The sequence below is a fragment of the Apteryx mantelli genome, chromosome 5, assembly GCF_036417845.1.
Source record: "Apteryx mantelli isolate bAptMan1 chromosome 5, bAptMan1.hap1, whole genome shotgun sequence".
Classification (NCBI taxonomy): Eukaryota; Metazoa; Chordata; class Aves; order Apterygiformes; family Apterygidae; genus Apteryx; species Apteryx mantelli.
The window spans coordinates 2,176,378-2,198,903 of NC_089982.1; the positions used below are offsets into that span (position 1 = coordinate 2,176,378).

At 46.7% G+C, this 22,526-nt stretch overlaps 1 protein-coding gene across 4 annotated transcripts in view; it reads left to right on the forward strand.

Annotated features, from left to right (window-relative positions):
- Window positions 1–22,526, forward strand: part of ADGRL3 (adhesion G protein-coupled receptor L3) — a 421,071-nt gene that overhangs the window by 151,907 nt on the left and 246,638 nt on the right. For all 4 annotated transcript variants that reach the window (XM_067297303.1, XM_067297300.1, XM_067297302.1 and 1 more), the window contains one exon: window positions 2,968–3,223. In XM_067297303.1, the coding sequence (XP_067153404.1) occupies window positions 3,169–3,223 (55 nt within the window). In that variant the 5' untranslated portion in view covers window positions 2,968–3,168. The remainder of the gene's footprint in view (window positions 1–2,967; window positions 3,224–22,526) is intronic.

The window sequence follows — 22,526 nt, forward strand, 5'->3', positions numbered from 1 at the left end:
AGAGAGTGCCCAGTACCTGTTGAAGGAGGGCGGATTTGGCTGGGTCAGATTAGGTAGCTTGCTGGTGCCTTTGGCCTGTGCTGTTCTAAAGCCCACTTTGATCTTTTCACTAACTAAATTACCTAGTTTCCTTCTCTTTTTCGCCCTCCCCATAGACCGGGATTTGACTATCATGGAAAACACTCCGTGTGCTCTTGACATCAACTACCAAAGAACAGATTTTGGTAGATGCTGTGCTTATCGGTATATCCCTAATGCTCTTTTAATAACGGAAATCTTGATGATTGCTTCACTGCACTTGCCTAGTCCATAAGGCCTTGGGTTTCTTTGGCTTTCTCCTATTCTGTCAGTACTGTTTTGATAAGCTGGATTTTAGGAATAGCGAGCATGCAAGTTGCTTTTGGGCGATGCTTGGCAGGAGATGAGAGCGTGAGACTCTCGGTGGCAGCCCTGCGGGCAGAAAGGTCAGTGAGCAGAAGAACCTCTCCGTAAATTAATGCAGGCTGCATCTTCTTAATGGTCAAGCGTAAGTATCCCCTTCTCACATCAAAAAAATGTGATGGCCCTGCACAGTTCTTAGATGTGTGCTCTTGTCTTGGTCTTTGGTGCATTTTAACTGGGGGTAATCCAAAGATGATGTGAACTTTGTTCTGCAGGCCTCTTTCTGCGTCTCCTAACGCTGCTTGAGAGGGCTTGTGGGACCGGTCAGAAAAGGGCTGCCTCACTCACCACCTCTTTAGCGGTTCCCCAGTTCAGAGACACCCCATGGTTATTTGGTTAGAGGTGATATAAAAGCACCCTGGATTTTTGTAGCATTATGGTTGGTTTGGTTAATGCAGCAGTTCCCCATCTCATTAAACAGCCTCAGCAGCTCTCCAGACAAATTGTGGGTTTGCGAAGACTTGTGCATGAGCTTAAACCTAAAGATTTGAGCAGATCTTTGTAGGAGCAGGCTGAAGGGCAAGGTTGTGCCGGGGGCAGTGAGTGGACGCAGCCCGGTGGGCTCTGTCTTTAGCTTCCCTGGGATCTGCTCAGAGCAGGTGAATCCTTTTGCTTTTTGAGCCCCAGCCCATGAGACCATGGGAAACTAAACTGTTGGGTGGGACCATGCAGGAATACTTCCCCCCCATGTAAATATTGTCACTTATCCCTACTCTGGGATAGGTAGCATAATTCATTTGTGATTTCTCCAGTTTATATTCAAGCAGCTTTTACTGCACCATAATGTTATCTCTTTTCGACAGCTTTAGTTTATCCGCAACTTGAGTCGGCTTAAACAAATAAAAATGAGGAAACGAACCTCCACTCCTTCGCTGCGTGGTTGAGCCTTTGCTTGGGGGAAGCGTGCCCGAGCTCGGAGAGCTTCCCCCCTCCCTTCGTACTCCTTAAATTTGCGGCACCAAAAGTGGCTCACTTTCAAACCTCTCCGTGCGGAGGATGCGGTGGAGAAAGCGCGCGTAGAGAGCGGCTGGCGGTGCGGTGCGATGTGCATGGGCAGCCTTCTGAAACAGAAGTGGAAAAGCTGATTTCTAGTTAGAACGTCTAATTTAAAATATTCATGCGTCTCGTCTCCCTTTGGAAAACGGGCTTTAAACGTTATCGGTGACCGCTGCGATTAGTCCGAACTTGAGCTAAGTCGTGGTCTCTGGCGTGACCGTAGAGAAGGCACTTGACTTGCACGTTGACCTTGGGCTTTTTGGCCACCCCGTGTTACAGAGCTGAGAAAAAGCTTGCGAAAACAAATGCCCCGTTTGAGCGAACAAATCGCAGGGAGCAGACGTGGAGGGGGGAGAAGGGTTGAGGGAATAAAGTCTTGGCAGCGCCGGCAGATATATTTATCGGGGGAAAAATGCAGCTTCCTTGTAGCGTTTGGGTCGGAACAATGCGGGGCTTGATGCAGGCGATGGGCGAAGAGGGGAGGCGAGACAAAGGGCGCTTTGTCGCGCCCCGCTCAGACGTACCCCCGCATCGCCGTGGCACGCAGCGCTGGTTTTCATGTAGCTTTTTGGCTCGAGCTGGGTTTTGAGTGAGAACAAAAGTTGGCAAAAACAGCTGCTTTGCTCAGAGAAGAATAACTTCTGTTGATCGGAGATTTTTGGAGAGTTTTTTTTTTTTTAATTAGACCAGCGCTGCGAGGGCTACAAAGTCTAGGGAGTTCAAAACAGATATGCAAAGTACTTTACAATTCCTCATATTTTATCATCGTTTCAGAGTCAGCGGGGAGCGAAGTCTCAGGCCGATGCCATGGTTTAACTCTGTATAGTTGTGGGGCTTTTTTTCCCCTGCCAAGCTTGAGTCACCGTGGCCATCTAGCCCCTTCTTGCGCGATTAAAATGATGGGAAGCTGGAATCCTTTTTGCAATTAAATGAGTGAATGTTTCTAGTCAAGCATAGACTCTAATTTCCCTGTGCTTTCCTGTAAGAGTGTGGGATGGACGAGACTGTTATTTTTCATCCCACAATGGATAACCGAGGAGCTCGGTTGAACTGGGTGATGACTCACTGGCGATCACTGTCGTGGGTTGCTCGGGGGGAAAGGGGACTTCCAGGCTCAGCTGGGGTTCGAAGCCTGGCCCGGATCCAGCGAAGGGAAGCAGTCAGCTTTTGATTTACGGACACCTAAATGTTTTCCAGCGAGTTGCAGACCCCGGCGTACATAGATTTTAGAGGAATGCATGTAGACTTGTTGCTTCTGGTCACCCTTGTGGACCCCCTGGGCCATTGGGTTCAACGTTGCTGATTCAAGCCCAGTTTTAAGGGAGGAAAGTGGAATATTAGGGATCACAGACTGGCTCTCTGCATCGGGACAAGTTTTAATTCCTCTTGTGCATAGAGAGTCTCTGAAGGGCAAGAAGGGGAAAGACAGGCTTGCCCTTGTGTGTCTTTACAGCAAAAAACCCAACCAAAAAACCCAGCAACCCCTATCTCAATGTATTACTGACCGCTTTTTTTTTCTTTCTCTTGTAGGTCTCAGATTCTGGATACTGGCTGTGGGATTTTTTTTATTATTTTTATTTTTTGGTTGGATTTTTTTGTTTTTCCCCTGCCCTTTCGGATGTGAATCGAAGACCACCAGTTGAAGTGCTGGAAGGAAGCACAGGCGGAGGCTCGCATCGTTTGGTTTGAACCCGTGCTTGCTGGGATACTTTCAAGCCCTCCTTCACAGTCATGTGGTCATCACAGCTGCTGTTCTTCACCATGCTCTTAACACCGTTAGCCCGTGGTGAGTGAGAGGTGGCAAGGGAAAAGGGTGGGAAACAGGAAGGGTTTTGTCTACTTCTGTCTAATGTGTTTTTCTTCCCAGGGTTTTGAGTTCCCTCCCCACTGTCCCCCCAGCTTTTTGAAAATCCCAGGCTACACTATAACTAGTTAGTCCTGAAACAAGAATTTGTAGCTCTGGTCACAGGTGAAGATACCTGCCGTGTGGTTTAGCTGCTACGTTAGGGCAGACTTTCTTCCTCGTGCCCAGGCCTAGCCTGCTGGCTGGGCATCCCTGGGACTGTCTCCGCTGGCCTCTGCGTGGAAGTGCATTTCCCTCTTGTGAATACGGATCAGTGAGGGGCTGTGTGTCCCCCTTTAGCCTCAGCTCCGGAGAAAGTGGGATCTTACCATCCGGGAAGCTGTTAAACCATGCTTGCGAGTATTGCAGGGCATGTTTCCATTATGTTTTTCTTAATCAGGAAATATCTGATCTTTTTATTTACCTGGAAAAGTTCAGTGAAACCCGATGCATTTCATCCTACAGTTAAGGCTTGGAAGCCAGTTTTTTTGATATGGGAAACGCAAATGTAGGCCGTGGAAGTAAGTTACTGGATTTCTGAAGTGCTGGAGGCTTCAGGAGCTCTTGTTCTTGGAGACGGTTGCTAAATGCTCAGAGCAGAGCTTTGTAAAAACTGGCCGCTTTCTGGTACCTGAGTGGAAGTGGGCTTCACTGAGAATCTGAGCTTAGTTACAGGTCAGTGAAAACATGTTCATAAATAAGATGATTGTCTGTATGTAGGCTGTAGACCCCTGTCTTAAAACACTGGTCAGACTCATTCTGCTCCACATCCACTGTGTATGTGGTAAGACTCTAAAGTGAAAATTTACAGCAAAAAAAAAAAAGTTAAAAAATGAAATATGGGTAACTGACTGAACGTATCTATTTATAGAGCACAACCTGTCGGCTCCTATCATTTTTAACACCTTTGGGTACAAAGGTTATCTGTACTATCGTTCTTTAAGGAAAACTCCTTGCTGACTTGGAAATTAGAATGAATAATTAAAGTGAGTCTACCAATTGGGGTGGAAAGAAAAGAGCTATCAAGAAAGGTGCTCTCAGTTCTTCTCGGGGAAAGTTAAATGGTAGATGTTTTGTAAATCCTTAAAATTAAACAATATATTAATGGTTAAAGCAATTAACAATTTAATGTGCCTCTGGCAGTTCTGGTTTTAATTTGCAATGATGCTGTAGCTGAAGAATTCCTGCCTCATGGTTGTCGTGGCTGAAAATGTCACAAGTATTCTAGGAGTTGTGTTGTGCTACAGATGAGCAAACACCAGACATGCAGAAACTAGGTGCCTGGAAACATTTTTATAATTGTACCCTTTATTTGCTAGAAAGTAGATGTTTACAGGGTGGCTGCTGTGTTTTTTTTGTAGCAGTAACTGGTGGTAAATCTGACCCTGGAGCGTCATCTCCTCCCTATGATTTGCTGGGGGGAACGTGGTAGAGGCCACCAGCCGCCTTTGGGCTATGGAGCATGAAGATCTTTTCTGGCCTGAGCTCGAGGACTTGAGGTCAGGTTTGGCTTTCCCCGTTTTGATCTCTAACGTTGGCCAAGGTGCAGTTGCCGTCTCAAAGCTTCGGCCTGTTCCTGTTCTCGGGGGGAAGCAGGTAGTGAGCGTGGGCCTGGTGGCTGAAGGCAGGGGTATGTTCTTGACCCCAAATGGAAGGAGAGGACTGCGTGCAGTGTAGCTGCATCGCGGGGTAAGAGTACGCTCAGCCTCAGCTCACCCTGGGCAGTCAAACCCGTGCCCTGGGCAGTGGAAGACATGCGTGTTAAAATGAGGATGTTATCAGAGGCCGGGATAAACGATCTAATGGTGGTTTCAAAGCTTTGAAATGGGATGGTGAATAGCTGGTGCCTTTCAAGTCGTCTCTGCCTGCGAGCTCCTGCCGAAGGCTGCCTGCGGTGGATGGCAAGCTGGTATCAACGTAGAGGCCTTTCCTGCTAGCCTGGGGGACTGGATATATATTTAAACACAAGCCACAACCTCACCTTGCATATAAATACAATCCAGTTAAGCCCTGCTCTTTTTGCCTTCTAATAAACCCCTTTGATGTATGCGGCAGGTTTTCATATTTGATGTTTACCAGGACTTTAATGCTTGGGTTCCTGTGTTGCGGGCTGGGAGCGCTCCTGTCCTGCAGCGATGGCTGGAGTTGATATGAGCTGCCTTTACGGACTGGCCTCACTGCACCTCATTCCACTTCCGAGCTTCCTGACGTAGTTTCTTCATCGGCGGTGATAGATGCCTAACGGAAGGATCTTTTAGGCCAGCGACCCCATAAATTTGCTTGGTTTTTGGAGAGGAGGGAGGGGGACTGTTTTTTAGCCATCTCATTTCTGGGAGTGTACTGTGCGCCCTGGGTGATGATGGTGGTGTGTATTCAAAGGGTGTACGTCTTCAGCGATCTGCAAGACGAGAAGTGGTCTTCCCAAATATGGCCCTTGTACAATGTCTCCTTGCTGATGTTGTGTACAAATGAAGGTGGTGGGGGGGAATCATGAATCCTTGCCCCACATCCTTCCTTATCCAGTAAAGGAAGCGTATGTTAAACCCTACACGGATTTAACAGTGTAATTGAAATAGAGCAGCCACTTATTCGTTGTCCGATTAAAACAATAATCCAAATTGCCCCATTTCTGTTGGGTGTTGTGTTGTTACTAATGCAATAAAATCGATGGACGTGACGATCTGCCCGTTTCCTCCAGTGCCGAGCTCTCGCCGTAGCGATGCACTGGGAGGTGAGCCATCACCATGCGGGGGCCCTGCCTGTGAAAAGCCAGGGTTATTTTTATACTCTTTTAACCCTGTATTTGTTAATGGGTTATAGGCTTTCCTCTCCTGGTGGTCTGCAGGGTTAGTTAATGATTATTACCATGATGACTTCGGTTAGTGCTTCTGCATATACGATTTGGGAGGGAGGGGGTAGAACCACACATGTGTACAAAGCTAAGCAAGACTGAAGCCAAAAGAAGTTAAGTGATAACATAACCCAAGCTTAAAATTACAGGCTAGACAGCAGGCGCCCAGCGTTAGGGTAGTTTTGCTGTTACAGCTAGGACAGGCTAGACGAGCATCCTTTGAGCCCAGACTAAGTTACAGAGGCAGCAAAAGTGTCTCCGAATAATTTTGGAGATGAAGCTAAATAGGTTCAAGTCCAGCCAAAGCCCGACAAGTCCTAAGGCCTCGTAGTGTTATAAAGCTTGAGGCCTGTTACTGGTGTTTGACAGCACCAAACTGGCAGGGCTACTGTTGCTGCCGGCCCAACTTTGAATTTCCAAAAAACCGAGATGCCTCTGAGAATTTATTTATGCAGAGCCGCAGCGTAGCTGCAAAGTGACCTTCCTGCAGTAAGGACGGATGCCGTCCTGTCGCTCCGTAAGAGAATTAGTTCAAGATGGAGCTGAACTAATTTATTATTTGCAGAGCAGAAAACGGAATTTCGAGTCTTCTCGAGTCCTTGCAGCCGCAGAGCGCCTCGCCTGCCGCCCCGGCTGACCCGCTGCGCTTTTGCCCCGGCTTCCCGAGATTTCTGGGAGACGACCGCGGCGAGAGAGGACCGTGCCTTTGCGAGGAGGTGGCGCACGAAGGTCAAGCTGCTCCCTCCAGGCGTTGGCGGGTCTGGAGGCCGGGCCCGTTTCTGTGGGAACAGGGGAAATATTTATTACGGAGCGGTTCTGCTAGTTGCCTGGTGACACTGCTGCTGTCAAGGCAAGCCGCGTTATCTTTCTTGGGGGAATATATGATGCTAGCAAGCTGGTCCTCGGTGATAGATGGCCGCTTAACGCGAGCTGAAGATCTGCCTTACTACTATTTTAATACCCTGGCACTACTGTCACTGCTTAAAATACACACTGTGTTTCTTTTATACTTGTACAAGTGCTATGTTAGCTAGTGAATGGTGGATAATTGCCTTTTACTACAAAACTCGTTATATAGTCAAAATGAAATACAAGAGACATGTTTTATTAGTTGTGAAATAGCCAGGTTGACTTCCAGGCTTCTGCCGAACTTCATTGTTTTAAAAGATTAATCATCCTTGAAATATTTATAATATTTGCTAGTCTTGGCAATTTCTATTACCTGCAGCAGTGCCACCTCTTCTGTAGTGGCAGAAAAGATCAAGGCAGGCTTTTCCTGATGGAAGGGGGTGGCTGCTCTAGGTATATACTACGGCGCTTTCATTAGCGGCCGCGTGCTAAAATGAGGAGTATTAGGTTCCCCTTCTGATGTCCGCCCAATCTATAAGCTGATAGAGGGTGAAATTCAACCTTGGAAAGACTCTCTCCGCCGCTTAATTCGCACTTAAGCCATTAAGCGGTGCAGAGGTCTGTGTGCAGACCCACTTTGCTCATGTCTAAATTTCACACTAAGTGAGGAGGGAGATTTTAAGGGGATTTTCTGATAAGCTTTTTCTGCAGTTTTGCGTGGTGTTTGGCGAGCGATGCTCGTAGCGTCTTCCTGCGTTACGGAGGGAAACGAGATCTTGTTCCTGTTTTTCGCTCGCGGCGTTGTATGCGTATGCGCCCAAGCACGCTTTTTGGGAAACGCGCAAGCCTTCGGCATTAGCCCAGCTTTATTGCGGTGAAGTCGGAGCTATCGGAGCCGAACTAGAGCAGGAGGCAGGCGGCCGGGGTCCAAATCAACATCTGCAAGCTCTCCTTTCCTCTAGCCTTCTGCATATGTGTCGTATGCAGCGTCAAAGCACGTGGGTTTCTTTCTGGGCTCGAGCAGTATAAAAAAATCTACTCGTTCTCGCAGCGCTAGAAAGTGGGAAGTTGCGTTACCCTGCGGGCCTGGAGCCTGCGATCCTCGTCTGGTTTGTAACTGTTTCGTGACAAGATGGGCTTCTGCTCTTGGGCGACCGGCTCCGAGTTTCGTCGCGTTAATTAAGCCGTAAGACGTGACAGCATGTGAATTAGAGCGTAGTAATTCATGCCCAGCGTGTTGAGGCACGGAGATGAAGGCCAAATGGCCTCTGCGCAGCCGAGCGTGAATTATTGTGCCATAATTTAATTCCCATTATATTTTACTGGGATTATAAAAGTGTTTGTGGGATAACTTTTCTTAAAGAAACTCACTATTTCAAAGCACAACGTTGAGAAGTACCTTGCACAGACCTTGCGTCAAAGAGGAGCAAGTAGCTTGGGGAGTCTTGCTGAATCCTGAGCTCTGCAGGCTTTAGGTACATTTATGCCATTATTAACCTTAGGTAATGACTGGGTGTTGCGATGCAGACATCTGCTATCTAAAAACTGACCTAACGCTGACTATTGCTCTCATATCAGCTGTCCAACAGTTCCTAAATAGGATGGCCAGGCTGATTTGTCCCTGACCCGGTCTCGATTTGATCTGGAAACCTTAGCCCCAAACCAGTCTCTCGAGCCGGCTAATCTTTTCCCAGTTCAGGCTATGCAAATGTGCGCGACAGAAACTCTTCTTATTGCTGGTACATTTGTTTTCAGGCCTGGCAAGCGCCGAGGGAATGGAGAAGCCGGGTTGTCCGCGGGAGGGAGGATGGAAGAGCCCTGGCACGGGAGAGACGAGGCTGGTGCGCCCGCCTGGCTGCCAACCTGGGAGCTGGCTGAGGTGGTGCTGGGGAGGAGAAGCAGAAGGGCCGTAAATGCCTTAAGAAAAGAAACAAATTGTTCTCCAGAACTTGAAAGGCTTCTCTGGAGGAAAGAGATGTCTTCGTTGCAAGAAAGCAGTGCCCTTCGTCGAGGTAGCGGTCTGAGAGTCAAGAAACCCCGTTTGGAAAAGGGGGGATTTACTAGGTAACTGTCCTCGCTGCTCAGGGTGCCCAGAGCCATGGAAATGGTTCCTTTTAACATTTTTTTTTTTTTAGAGATGTCATAAAATCCTCTCGATTTCCCCTGGAAGACTGGAGGGGAGGTGGACCATGCAATGGGCTCCTCTTTGTCATGGGTAGGTGCGGAGTAGCTATTAAAAGTGTGCTTTTCCAAGGGGATTATTCTGCAAATCGGTTTTACACATGCTCTGAGCAGCTTCGAGCTGATCGGGATGTTAAGGGGGCTCAGGCTGTTTCAGTGTCTGCGGATATTTGGCTTCTAGGAACGTTACAGCGGCCCAAGGAAAAGCCATGATAATCTCAATTGCAAGCAGTGTCTGTGATGTAATTACTATAGTTTGGGGTTAGATGTAAATATATTAAAAATAAAAAAAAATCTCTGCCTGATTTTTACAAATAAACACATCAGAATAATCTTTTTACATATCCTCTCGGAGTTAATAATCCCAAGCAACTCGGACTTTGACATCTTGTGTAATTCCTGTGGTAGGCAGTCATCTGATGAAGTGTCTGTAATGTCATTTTGCAAAATGCCTGAGTGGAGCAGTCATTTTGTGAACTCTCACTATGGTTTTGTTTTGTTTTATTAGTCATTCTGCAAAATGACTGGTTTCATGCCAAAACTGCAATATATATATATATTTTTTATATATATATATATATACACACACACCACACACGATGTGAGACTATCGGGTAAAATTTGTCTGTGCACGTACTTGCGCAGTATGTTATGTTTATGCTTGTAATAATAATTAAATCTCTGGAGGTGCAGGATGCTCCATGGGGCTGGTGGGGGGCAAGCTGAGGCTGAACAGAGCTAGGGCAGGGGAAAGAGGAGCAGAAATGGGCTTCTTTCTTCCTTTTCCTCATCCTGGGAAACGTGGAGGTGTTGCCTGCCAGTTCCTCGCTTAATTCCACCTACATCATACCTACGCGGTAAGAGGGAGCTGATTGCTATTATTTGGCTGATTGCTAATTCTAGCTGGTGCTTCGTTAATACTAAACTTCCCAAGGAAGCTTTTATATGGTGCAAATGCCTGGAAACTGCAAGGGGATGGAGCGGATCTGCTGTTCGGGGCTGTGTACAAGGGCTTGACGGACCAGGCTGTGCCAAAAGGCTGCATCTGCTCCCTGATACTCGCAGAAGTGCAGGACCTGAAGATGGTTTCACAGCTAACGTGGCTGCATGGTGCTGGGCCAGAGCTGCTGTTTCTGCCAGGATTTGAAAGGGTAGATGCTTGATATTTTCTTTTTTTTTTTTTTTTTTCTAATCCTTCCCAGTGCAGCTGTAATGTGTCTTTTAGGGATGTGTGTACTCCCACAGACGGGATGTCGCTCCTGTTTCTTTCCCTAATAACTAGCTAAGTTTAAACCATTAGAGCTGGAGGACAAAAAAAAACCCAACTTCTCAGGGTTGCCTGGCACTCATTCCCTTATCCGTATAAACTGGGTGTATTGAAATAGTCTAAGCTAAAATGAGAAGAGTGAGAGCAAGGAAACGCATTACATGGCCACCTTCATTCTCGCACTGCCTCCTCCGTTGTTGCTAACCTGCTCCCACGAGATCTGGATAAATCTGCTGTTTTCCTCTTAGAAAGAGCACCCTTGGGCCAGAGTGAAGAGCGAGCAGAAGCTCTTTATTGTAAATGAAACTGCTGATTCCCTAGAAGAAGTCTTCCACATCCGTGATCACCTCTGCTGTCATGCTGAATGCATGCTAGAGCCAGCTGATGCTTATTACCCAGTGACACATTTGCTGTTGTTGGGTTGGTTCTTGTAGCCATCATGGTTTCTTGAATCGGTTATGTTCTCTGGTGATGTGGTTTTGCTAGAATTTGGAGGAGGCGTCCTACTGTTCAACAAGTGACTCATTGGGGAGAGAAGCTGTGGGAACAGCGGAAATCAAAACCATGTCGGCGAGTTCAGAAGCTTTTCCTCGCTTGGAAGTCCCCCCGTTTCCAGGAAATTGGTGATGGGAACCCCTTTCCCCCACGAGTGCCCGCAGAGACCGTCTCTGTTGCCTCGTGAATCTGTGCTGAACTGTGGGATACCGTGTGGGTTTTCAGCCAACACCACGCAGATGTTGCAGTCAGCCCATCATAGAGAGCGTAGGACTGAGCTGGCCGGCTTCTAGCCTGGGTTTGTATTTGCACACGTTCTCCCTAATCCTTAGCTCTTGCAATGACTTGACCACACTGTGGGCTGCTCCCCTTGCCCCAAGGACTACAGCTTTGCGCTCCGTCCTTATTCTTCTGGGAGGCTGTTCCCCTTCCAGCCCTTCTAGGAACAATTAGCAATTGTCCACGCTGCTGATCTAAATGAGGATTATTTTTCCCTGCAGCCCTTGTTGCTGAAAATCCATCTCCAATTTTTAATTCACAGGGTTTTACTTTTATTATTCTAATGCTGGAGGCTGCACAGAGGGTTGATTTAGTATTAAGACAGTGAATGACAAAGCAACCTTGATGCATTAATCTTGTGTCATATTTTTCTCTTGCGGGGAGGAATATACATGCCGGTTTACAAGCGAGGCTGTCAGACCGGCTGGACTAGCAGAGTGGTGTTGGAGCGGTGCTAGGAGTTTAGCTGCATCAAGGTTCAAGGCGTGCATGAACGAACCCCTGCGGTGGTGTTTCTGCGGGTAAAACCAGTGCGGTGCTCTATATGCCCAGTGGTAGTCACATAGGGTGCCTACCGTGCGTATCTCAAAATTTGTCATTTCTGTTGCCCTCAACGCATCTGCTCGGGCATTAGTGCTGGTAGACTTTCGTGTGACGAGGACTCCCCCTTAGTCCTCTAGCTGAGGCTCGGTTCTGCTTCGCAGGACAGATTCGCGGCCAAGTCATGTTTGTCACTAAAACACTATTTTGCCAGCGCTGCTGCTCACTTCTCTGCATATGCAATTTGTAGCATGTTTTAAGGAAGAATGTTGCTTTTAATAGTTGGAGCCTATCTTGCAGCAAAACCCAGATCACTGAGAATATATATATACACACACACATGTATATATATATATAACATATATTTATAAATATATAGAAACCTGATCTGTCTGCAACCAGAATAACGCAAGGAACTTTAATGTGCCTTCCTTTCATTGACGTGACTTGAAATGAGGCTTGTCGTTGCAATTTGTAATCTTATAGGCAAGCACAATTAAAAATCTTACTATTAGATGTTACTCTGGGGGAATTCTCCGGACTAAAATCTAATAATGTTTGGTTGTTTTACTTAATTTGGTTGGAAAAAAAATAAATAAATTGGCCTGTTGATTCAAAGCCAAATACATAATGAATTTGTATCATCGGCAGACACCTTGCTTTCCAAGCCCCGCTGACAAAAGTGCTTGGAAGTTGTACGTTAGCGTATCAGACAGCCATAAAAAATAAAGTAGTTGCTTAACTTTAGGCTCCAGTCTGACAAAACAGGTCTGGACGTGAAGTTTTGTGAGCTGACGAGCTCTTATTTGAGAGAGGATGTTTCGGCATGTCCTTAGTGCTTCTGACTCTCTGGATGTAGAGCAGTCACCGTGAGGCCCTCCAGGCATGTCCATGTGTCCTGACGGATACAATTTGAGATAGTGTGCCTGAATTTATGGTAGTCTTAGATTAAAGGGGTGGAAGACGGTAAGATGGAGGAGATGAGGGGGGAAAATGGATGAACCTGTGTGCTCTGTTTAGTGTCCTTGGAGAACTAAATTAAAAATGGGGGTGGGAAGCGTGTTTAGCAGAAGCCCAAATGATTTAGACCACCTTGCTGTATGTTGTGATTTGTAGCACCAGTGCTAAAAACCTCCTAGCAGGCTCGAGGAGGTGTGACGAGTCTATTTTGATGCCTGGTTTCATGTTGTGTGTCCTGTCGCCTGTCCGCCCCACTAACCCTGGGTGTCCCCCCACAAACGTATATAACATCTGAGCTCTGCCTGCCTTTCTCTCCCCAGAGCGCTGAACTGTGGTCTTTCTCCTCTAACCAGCCAGCAGTTCTTGCAAAACCTAGTAACTTAATTATTTAGGGTCCACATTGATTAGCGTTACATCTTGAGGCTATGCAGACTTTCAGCCCTGGAACATCTGGTGAGAACCCTGCACGAATACCATCTTTTTCTTTGGGATAGTAAATATATGACAGATGAGAAAGACTCGGGCTTTTGGGGAAGCGCTGACATGTTGAACTTTGTTATCGCTTGTTGGCCGGTTGGCAAAATGCAACCAAGTACAAGTTTGGAGGAGGACTGGGGTTCCCAATATTACTCTGGAGCACTATTGAGGTGAGAAGCTTAGAGGGACAAGCTTGCGGCACAAAAAAAATTGATACAAGGAGACGGGATCAGTCTAGCTAGCAATCATGAAAATGCAATGCATTAGAAAGGGTAAACTTTGATGTCAATGGGAGCTGGGAGGTGTGAACCTCTGTGAAAGTTAGATTCGCAGCCGGATACTCAGATTCCCAATTTGAGTATCTCACCGAGGTGGAAACTGTAGAGCTGTCAGAATGTTTTGTAGCTTTTATAAATATATTCGTTGGTGGTTGTACTGTAATAACGCTTAAAATACTATGGCATTATGTATGAAGCAAAATATACATGTAAGACGTAGTAGCCAGATATATCTTCTGGGAAGGTTAGTAACACTAGTTAGAGCCGTGGAGAAGTGTTAGCCCAAGCGTATTCTTGGGGAAGCGTGGGGGAATGTTCATTTAAAAAGCCGAATGACTATACACGTTTCTGGTGATATATTTTGATATTGAGAGAGGTTTCGGATGCCTTAGATGAGTCCCAAATCCGATGGCTTCCTGCATGTGGTGTTCTCCACGGCCTGGCCTCCTTGGCCGAAATGCGCTTCCTGTTGCGACCCGCCTTCCCTCTTTGGGCCAAGAAAGAAGGTGCCTAACAGGGTAGAGCTGAAACACTGAAAGCGCTGATTTGACAGAAATCTTAGTGGTTAAATTTCTATGCCGCCTGTAGATGGGTTCTTCAAACCCAACGTTTCCCTAAAAGCTCCAGTGCCTGTGGTGGAGACACCGCATCGGGAGTAAACCATTCAGATTTGACCGTTTAAGCTAAGCCGTGCAAGCTGGAGCTCGTGCGTGCAGATGCGAAGAGCTCCTCGGTGCCTGAGCAGGGGGCTTGGTTAATCGAGGTTCTGCTTTTATTAGATTATGAAGTTCAAAGCGAAGTTGAGGAGAGAATCGTGCAAAGAAAGCGAATAAACTGTGAAAGCTATGCACTTAATGCCGGTAAAATGATTTTTTTTTTATGGTAGAGGGAGTGAAGCTTTTTTCATTATTTAAGAAAAAAAACCCAAAATTTACATTATAATCAACTTTCCTTTTCCTTCCCACACCTTCATTCCCTCCCCACCTCCTAAAACAAGAGTGGAGACCCCCCTTCCTGAATCAGGGGATAGGTAGATAGTCTTGTCTGCCGAAAACGATGCCGTTCCTGGGCGGCTGCTCCAGGGTCACTTTGTTTGCGAGGTCCTCGCGGGGATGCTGCCCTTCAGACCCTGTTGTGGTCCTCAGATGTGCTGAATGAGAACGCTTTGAATACGTTCGGGTACTCGCCCCAACGCTGCGTAATGCAAGACCGTCGCGCCAACGTGGGGTGGGACTGAGTAGGTGCCAACAGGACGTCTTGCTAGCACGCGTGACCACTTCTACGTTAAAACTAGATGGTTGGTGAAGTAAGGTCTGAAGAGGTTTCTCTGGCCCTTGGGGGAGATGCCAGTTAAACAAGCATTCTTACTCTGAAAAGACTCGGTCTTTTTAAACAACTTGTTCCACGGACAGGGGAAATACCGAAGCCTGGTTTCTTATTCCTGATTTCCGTGCTGCTAGATCGAGAGTCCTGTGCTTCCCGTGAAAACTGGAGCGTGCATTTTCTCGTATCAGTGCCTATAACCTGTCACCGGCGCTCGTGGCGCAGCAGAACGAGGACGTCGTGGAAGTATTTTCCTAGAGGGGAGAGCCTGTGTGAGGCAAATGCTACGGCACCGTCAAAACGACGTGGCGTTGCTCTTGAAATGAAACCCTATAGGGTGCAATTAGAGATAGGGCTTCATTTTCACAAAGTTTCTGGACGTGACACCGGTTTCCTTAATTTGACACCTCTTTGTTCAAACAGAATATCAAAATGGCACTTAAATTACACTCTGAGTGAAGAGCTTAATAATAACCGTGCAGTGTAATGTGTTTAAATTAAAGCACAGTGTTGTTTGAGTCTGGGGTTTCGGATCTAACTTTCAAATGCTTTTCATCTCTGTATTGCAAATTTGACAGGTGCTTTTTATGGGTAGTAGCTTGTAAAGACTATTATCCTTTACCTGACCTAAAGGACACAAAGTTTATTCGCATTTGGGCGGGAGTTTGTGGCACAGTGAATTGGCAGTAAACTGATACTTTAGTTCTTGTGTTTTGCAAAAATTAATTCCTCCCAGGCTCTTTTATTTTTTAAAATACCATAATATGTTTATACAAAGTATTTTTTTCAGACAAAGAAATCTTATTTTCTGATCAGGAGATCATATGGAAATTTGCACAGGCTAATTGGCAACACTCAATAAAATCTCGTAAAATAGAATAATGTTCTTTTGAGAGTGCTTTGCATGCTTTTTAGATCGTAATTTGAGTCCTATAAATTGCACATATGCAGAATGTATCAATGTTGATTTGCGGTACAGACACTGTTTGCTGTGTACTTTATGGATATACTTGGTACAATTAGTGTTTATATCCTATGCTATTTTTATTTTACGTCACTTTAATCCTGCCGCTAATGCAAGTTTAACTCTGCAAAAATGATAGCGAAAAATTGAGAGATGCAAAAATGCAGGTGTCATTGAGCTGGTGAATCTGGCTAAACCGCATCCGTTGCTGATACGATATAACTTCATCACGCTTGGACTGTAAACTCTTGGGAGCTGAGCACAGCTTGCTGGGTAGTTGCAGAGTATCGAGTGCAATATCTTTGCAGCCTAGGTACTGTCTTGCTACATTTCATTTTTCATTTCATTTAATCTTCCTGTGCCAGTATCTGTTCCTCCCTGTCATTTGTTGCTATTTCCATCTGCTTTGTGCTGGTGCGATCAACTATTCTGTCTCCCCGAAAAGGTTTTTTTCATTGGAGATGCGTGTATATATAAAAATATATAAAATATAAATTTTATATATATATATAAAATATATATATTTTTTTAAATGGATGCTGTGGTTTCCACTTGTGTGCACCGGTAGAGATGAGAGAGGCATATGGTATCGGGGATCCGCTCCCCATGGGAACCGAGATGAACACAGCCAAGTCCAACCTTGTTATAGCACCCGAGGGCTTGCCAAAGCGTAAGCTCTTTCCTCTTCCCCATGGAGGACAAGCTTTGGGTATGTCCAGGAACAGGGTTTCTTTTAGGTGAACTATGTCCTTGAATGGGTCCTGTTAAAGTGGTTTCCCTAATTCTGGACCATGTGTGTTGCTAGCAATCTGGGTCAGAAAACATCGGAAATGATGTCCCTGCTAAGACGCAAATAGCTTCTGAAACTCTTGACGTTAAAGGCGCCTTATAAAAATGCGGGAAACTTTCTCACAGGGAGTAATTTGTTAGACTCATGATCCTTTTTTTTTTTAAAAAAAAAAAAAAAAAAGGAAGAGAGAGATTTCCTATTCTGAGGTTTGACATTTTTCCTACTGCAACATGATTTTTCCGATCAGAGCTGGCTGTTGGCTGAGTTGTGGTGGAGACATGTTCTGTATGTGCTTGTTCAGAAAGCCCTGCATCATCGCGAGGGCTCCTGAAAGCCTCTTCTGCTTTGTTTGCCCTCGGTGATTAGAGAAAGACAGACCTATATGAAAAACGTGATTTTTTTCTGTTTGGCCAGGCCAGAAATTGGAGCAGTATAAGAAGAAAAATAGTTATTTCTCTTAAACCATACTGAAAAAAAAATAATTAGTTTTCTAATGAAGGTAAAACTTGTAACTTCTTGACCAAAAATAGCTTGAATTAAACTGTATTTCTTCATGAGTCCAAAAGAAATGTTTTTTTTTCCCTTTTAGTGTGTATGTTGTTTTTTTTTCCCTAATAATGTTTCAGTCTAACCTTTTGCTAGATTATTTCATATTAAACTTACGGAAGGTATTTGACGCCAGAACTGCCTTTTGGTGACTAGACTATTTAAATGAAAAATCTTACCATGTGTTTGGCCAAAAAAAAAAAAAAAAAAAAAAAGTCTCCTGCATCACACAAGTTGTCATCACCGAGTTAAATCTTGTGATATTTTGTGGCATGCCTTGTGATATTAAGTGGTTTCCTTAAAGGAGCCACTATGTAGGATGAAATGATTACCTAAGGATTTCAATTACTGTTTCAAAAATAAATAAATAAGTAAATTGTATGGCTTGTCAAAGTGGTGAGGAGAACATTTTGAAGACTTCCGATGACTTAGTTCTTGTCTCTACGTGGCAAAAGAAAAACATTTGACTTAAATGACTGAAAACAGAGAATGTGTGTGTTTATACAAAGTCACCGAACGGTTGAGGTCGGAAGGGACCTCTGGAGATCATCTAGTCCAAACCCCTTCTCAAGCAAGGTCACCTAGAGCAGGTTGCCCTGTCTAGATGGCTTTTGCGTATCTCCAGGGATGGAGACGTCTCTCGTGGTAAGCTCGTATTCATTTTCCCACTTGTTTCGTTGCTGGAACAGCTGAGAGAAGCGACAAGCTTTGAGCAAGACAGACCGTTTCATTTCATTTATTTTATTATATCTGTTCATCTGTCTTAGGAGCGCGAGGCAAGCGCTTTTGCGGTCAGGCCCGCGTTGCACAGCGCTGCTGTGGGCAATGCTGGATGCTTGCATGGCGCTGATTTGATGTTGGGGGGCTGTTTTATTGAGCGACACCACCTTCTACTAGGGTTTGCAAGGTGTTGCTGTCAGCGTATGGCATGTTTTGGGGCAGCTAGGGCAAAGGCGCACTGCGGTGCCTCGGCTTTGTGGCTTTCTTATTTTTTATGAGACGATTTGCTGTAAGACGCATCTTTTCTCGGTGTATATCCGAATGCAGGACTGCATTGCTGTTCCTGGCTTTCTCGGTCTTGAGAAATGTTGATATCCTCTAACGCAGGCTCCCAAACAGCAGGAAATTGCAGCGCAGGCAAAAGGCTGGGGGAGAAACGCAAGCTCTTGATGCTAACCTGGTGGTAGGAAAAAGGTGTACAAGCACCTTCACATATCCGTCAGCGCTGAGGAGAGATGCCAGAAAGGGAAAGAAAGGCAGCGCGTGTATTTGTCAACATAGATGCTGCCAGAAGTCTATTATTAATTGGAAAAATGTTCTGCTACAAATTATGAAAATTAGCAGGAGACTGATTTCAGTTGCTCTCATTTGCTCTCATTAACGCTTTAGCATAATGCACACTTAAGTCAAATAAAGAATGGAACCTTTTTTGTGTCTTTTTAGAGTGACTCGAAAAGCAGCTTGATTTATACTCTACTTTTTAGCCTAATTAGAACTGATGATTAAAACATGCAAGTCCCTTAAGATGACTCTGCTAAAGTGACTTTTTTTTTTTTTTATAAGCTGAATAATGTTTAATGTTCAGGGTAAAACCGTCTGAAAATGGAATTACGGCATCTCATTATGTTTTGTATTTAAACTGTAGTAATTAACATCAACGCCGCCACCGCTGGTGAATATTGCTTTGTTGCGGGAGATGATACACAGCTGCAGAAGTCACGTACGAATGCGCGTTCAGAAGGTCCCAACCTCTTGGCCTCGAGCCTCCAGTATTGAACAACAGCGTGGCGGGCGGATAGAGGCCTTGGTGTGGTGTAGGCGAGGTCTCTCTTGCGTTCTTTCTTTTGCAGATATCGATGCTTTGGCTATTTGAAAGTGCAGTCGTGCTTTTTTTGCACATTGAGGTTTTTGATGCCTTCTCAGCGTAGGCGCGGAGGGGTTCACCTTGCCGAAGCGGGGCTCGGTCCCTCTTCTGCACGCTCCGAAGGGCTCCTTTTTGCAGCTGGACTCCTAAAAACAGCAGAGGCTGGGCGGGAGGGGTGGAGGATTATGGCCCTTATTCCAAATTTTCAACGCATTGCTATGGGTCACGTTACCTGCGGGTGATGGGGGAAGCGGATGTAGTTTGTGCTTGGGGCAGCAGAGACGAACATCAACTCCATTAGCATTATTTTTTTAAAAGCTGTTGCAAACCCGCTCGCCCTTAAGGAGAGCAAATGCCAAAATGTGCGCAGTGGGACGCCCGTCATCTGCAGCGTCCCCAGTGACGCAGCAGGGTCTGCGTTTAACCCGGGGAACGGGAACGGCACTTTACCGCTGTCAAATTACGTTGCGAACTTGCCGTGGGAATGAAACCTTAACCTTTCTCGCTGCTTTACATGGGGGCGTTGGAAGGATTTTTAAGTAATGAGACCTGCTGCAAATGATTGTGTCGTATAAACGGCATATAAATGCCGCGAGCGCACGGCTGGTATCATCTTAAGTCTGCTTCATCTCGCGTCTCTGTCCGCTTCACTGGGAGCTGTGTTCAACCAGGAGGGGTCAGATCACAGCTAACGCTGTGACCTGGGGGCCTTGGTCCAGGTTTCTTGTATTACCGTTTTCTCTAGCTCTGAGATGGGTGACACTGCCACCGTGGTCCTTGGCCTGTGCTAAGCCAGATGCTGGGAGAAAGCTGTTGCCGTAGGCCAAACCCAAGCCAGGAATGGGTCTAGCAGTTTGCGGGTGGATGAACACGTGCTAGTGTTCAAAGTACCGGTGCGGTTGTAACCTTGCCGTTGGGACGGAGGTTTTGTTTCGGCAGCATTTGCCTCGTCTTGCACGCGTTGTATTTTCATGCTGGTCTGCATTCATACACCTTGGCTTGCCCCAAATGTGGCGCTGTGCTTGCACGCAGCCAACACTGTGAAGTTCTTGAGATCCTACCACAGACCACACAGTGCTTGGAGAGACTGCACGGATGCCTGAAAACACAGCTTGTTGTGTCACAAGGAGCAATCGCTGACCCCCCAAGCCTGCCTGATCCGCGGTGTCTCGTGTCGTCCCGGCCCTGCAGCTGCTGATGGACACCTGCTCCGGGGATGCGGTGACAGTCGATGCCACATCTAGTGGTGTTGAACCAAAACCCCCGTGGGGGACTGGGAAAGATGATCTGGAGAGCAACTGCTCTCCTGAGTCGTGTCTCCTCCGGAGCCACCAAGGCCCCGGCTGGCACCTCTCCAAGCGGCTCCCTCCCGCTGGGCTCCGGCATTTGGGTCGAGCAGCAGGAACGGTTCCTGTAGCACAGCTCCCACTGTCTTCCCCATCGGCACACCTGGGGCGATCGGCACAGATGAATGCGCTCAGGGACTCTTGAAATGCTTCGGGTCGTTGTTTAAATACCTAGCGCTGTTCTGCGGTGCCGCCGTAGAGCAACAGCGAGGAGAAGGTGCAATAGAAGGAATGCAAACACTAAGAGGAAAATATCTTTATGGAGATGTAAGAGGCACGTTTTCACACTTTGCTTCCTTGAAAAATAGAAGGTTTTAGCCCTCTGTGCTTAATAGGGTGCAATAAAACGTGGGCATGGATATCAAAGGAAACAGAATCTTTAATTTTGCCTGTTTGAATTATTGTCCCTGAAACAAATTGCGTGCGCGCGCTGCTTTATATCCGAAAGGGAATCATAATCCCTCGTATATTTGTCTGAAGTGTAATACCCTTTTGTTTCAGCCGCTCGCTCCCCGTTGGCGGGGGTGGAGGAAGATATTAATTCTGCTTAGGCTCCTGCGGGCGCCGCCGGTTCAGCGCTGCTCCGGGCAGCACGTGCTGGATCAGCTCGGGGCTCTCGTCGGCGCTTTGGGACGTCGAGGCGCCCTTTGGAGAGGCGTGGATAGCAGTTTGCCCGCGCGGGAAGGGTCAGGCAGGCCGGATTGTTGGCAAACGGGTTCCAAAATGGGCCGCGATCCCGGTGCTCGTGGCAGCTTTCAGCGTTCTGGCAGCCGGGGAGGTGGTTGGGTGTCGGGAATGCGCAGGCCGTGCAAGGGGGACAAGTTCAGTTTGGAAAGTGCCGCCTGTTCTCCTAATAATCTTGCCGTGTGCTTCCGAAGAGAATTAGGGCGGCGTTTGCAGCTGAAGAAGCAAGTATGGGATGAGAGACGGCTGTCTTTGCCTGCTTTGAAGAAGGCTAATGATTTAGTTTTCCTTTCACCGTTCCTGTACGTGGCAGTTAAATAATTCAGTTGTTTTGCTTCCCTGTTGGAAGACGTCTCTGCTGTAGGAAAATGAGATCTGTTTTTACATTTCAGTCTCATAATAAAAGGAATGGGAAGGGAATTTCACTGGCTTAATGAAAAATGGCTCTATTACAATAGCTACTAAAGGTGAATCTTAAAATTTATTTTTTAATGAAGTCATGGAAGGCATCGGCATTATTAACTGTGTGCTTAGATCTCTTTCTCTCTCTTTTTTTTTAATTAAAAATAAATCTTTGGGTTCCATTTATGTTAATGCACTTAGTAAATAATTTGGTAAAGAGAGAGCTGCGGGAACGGAGCTTAGTGTTAACAATCAGAAGGGCAGAACTACGGCCCTAAGTTGTACGGTTTTGCCGGCAGATGTTGGTTGGTTGTGTAAATGCACGATGCCCGTGGTCCTTTGAACAGGTCACCGGTCTCAAGGTCACCGCAAGCGCTTTGTGCCGGGAGTTGTCTGTGCCAGGGAGACTCCGAGGCGGTTGGTGTTTGGGCTGAGAAGCGCAAGGATGCTCTCCGTGTCCCCAGCGTTGGCCTCTTCTCATCAGTCTCTCCATGGGTTTCTTTTGATTTTTTTTAAGGATCCTATTTTCTCCTGCCTTCTGTCTCCTTCTCTCCACCTGCCTGAGCTGTTGCTCTGTGTCTGGCAATGGGTCGGGAACGAAGATCTCTGGGGCATCGCACACGTGGTGGCACTCTTCTTTTGCCGAAGCTTTGCCTCTTTTTATAGCTTTGGTGAAACGGGCGGGCTTGGGAGGCAATACCAACGGTCATGAAATGATGCACAAAACATGGTTCCTCGTATCCCTGCTTAACGTGGTCCGATCCCATCGGCGCTGCATCCCCGGCGGGATGATATAGTGCCGCGTTAATGTCGGAAGCATTGAGGTGACTGACAGCGACGTTAATCGAGTAGGCGTTTGGGCTCGCCTCGAAACGCTGACTTTTTTATAGGCGTGCTCGGGGCAAAGGCGGGGAACGTGCCGCGAAGATGCTGGCCTCTGATCCGAGCGGCCAGGTACGTCGGTACGCGCGCAGGCGATGCTCTGGCCACGCAGAGAGGGCATTGGGGATGCTGCGCGCATTGCCTGGAAGCAGACGGACGCCCTGCATACAGATAGCAGGGTGGGTTTTTTCGGCTGCAGTCCCCGAGCAGGAGGGGAAGCGTACGCGGGCGATACGAGCTGCCTGCTGATCAGGCGCATGGCTCCTGC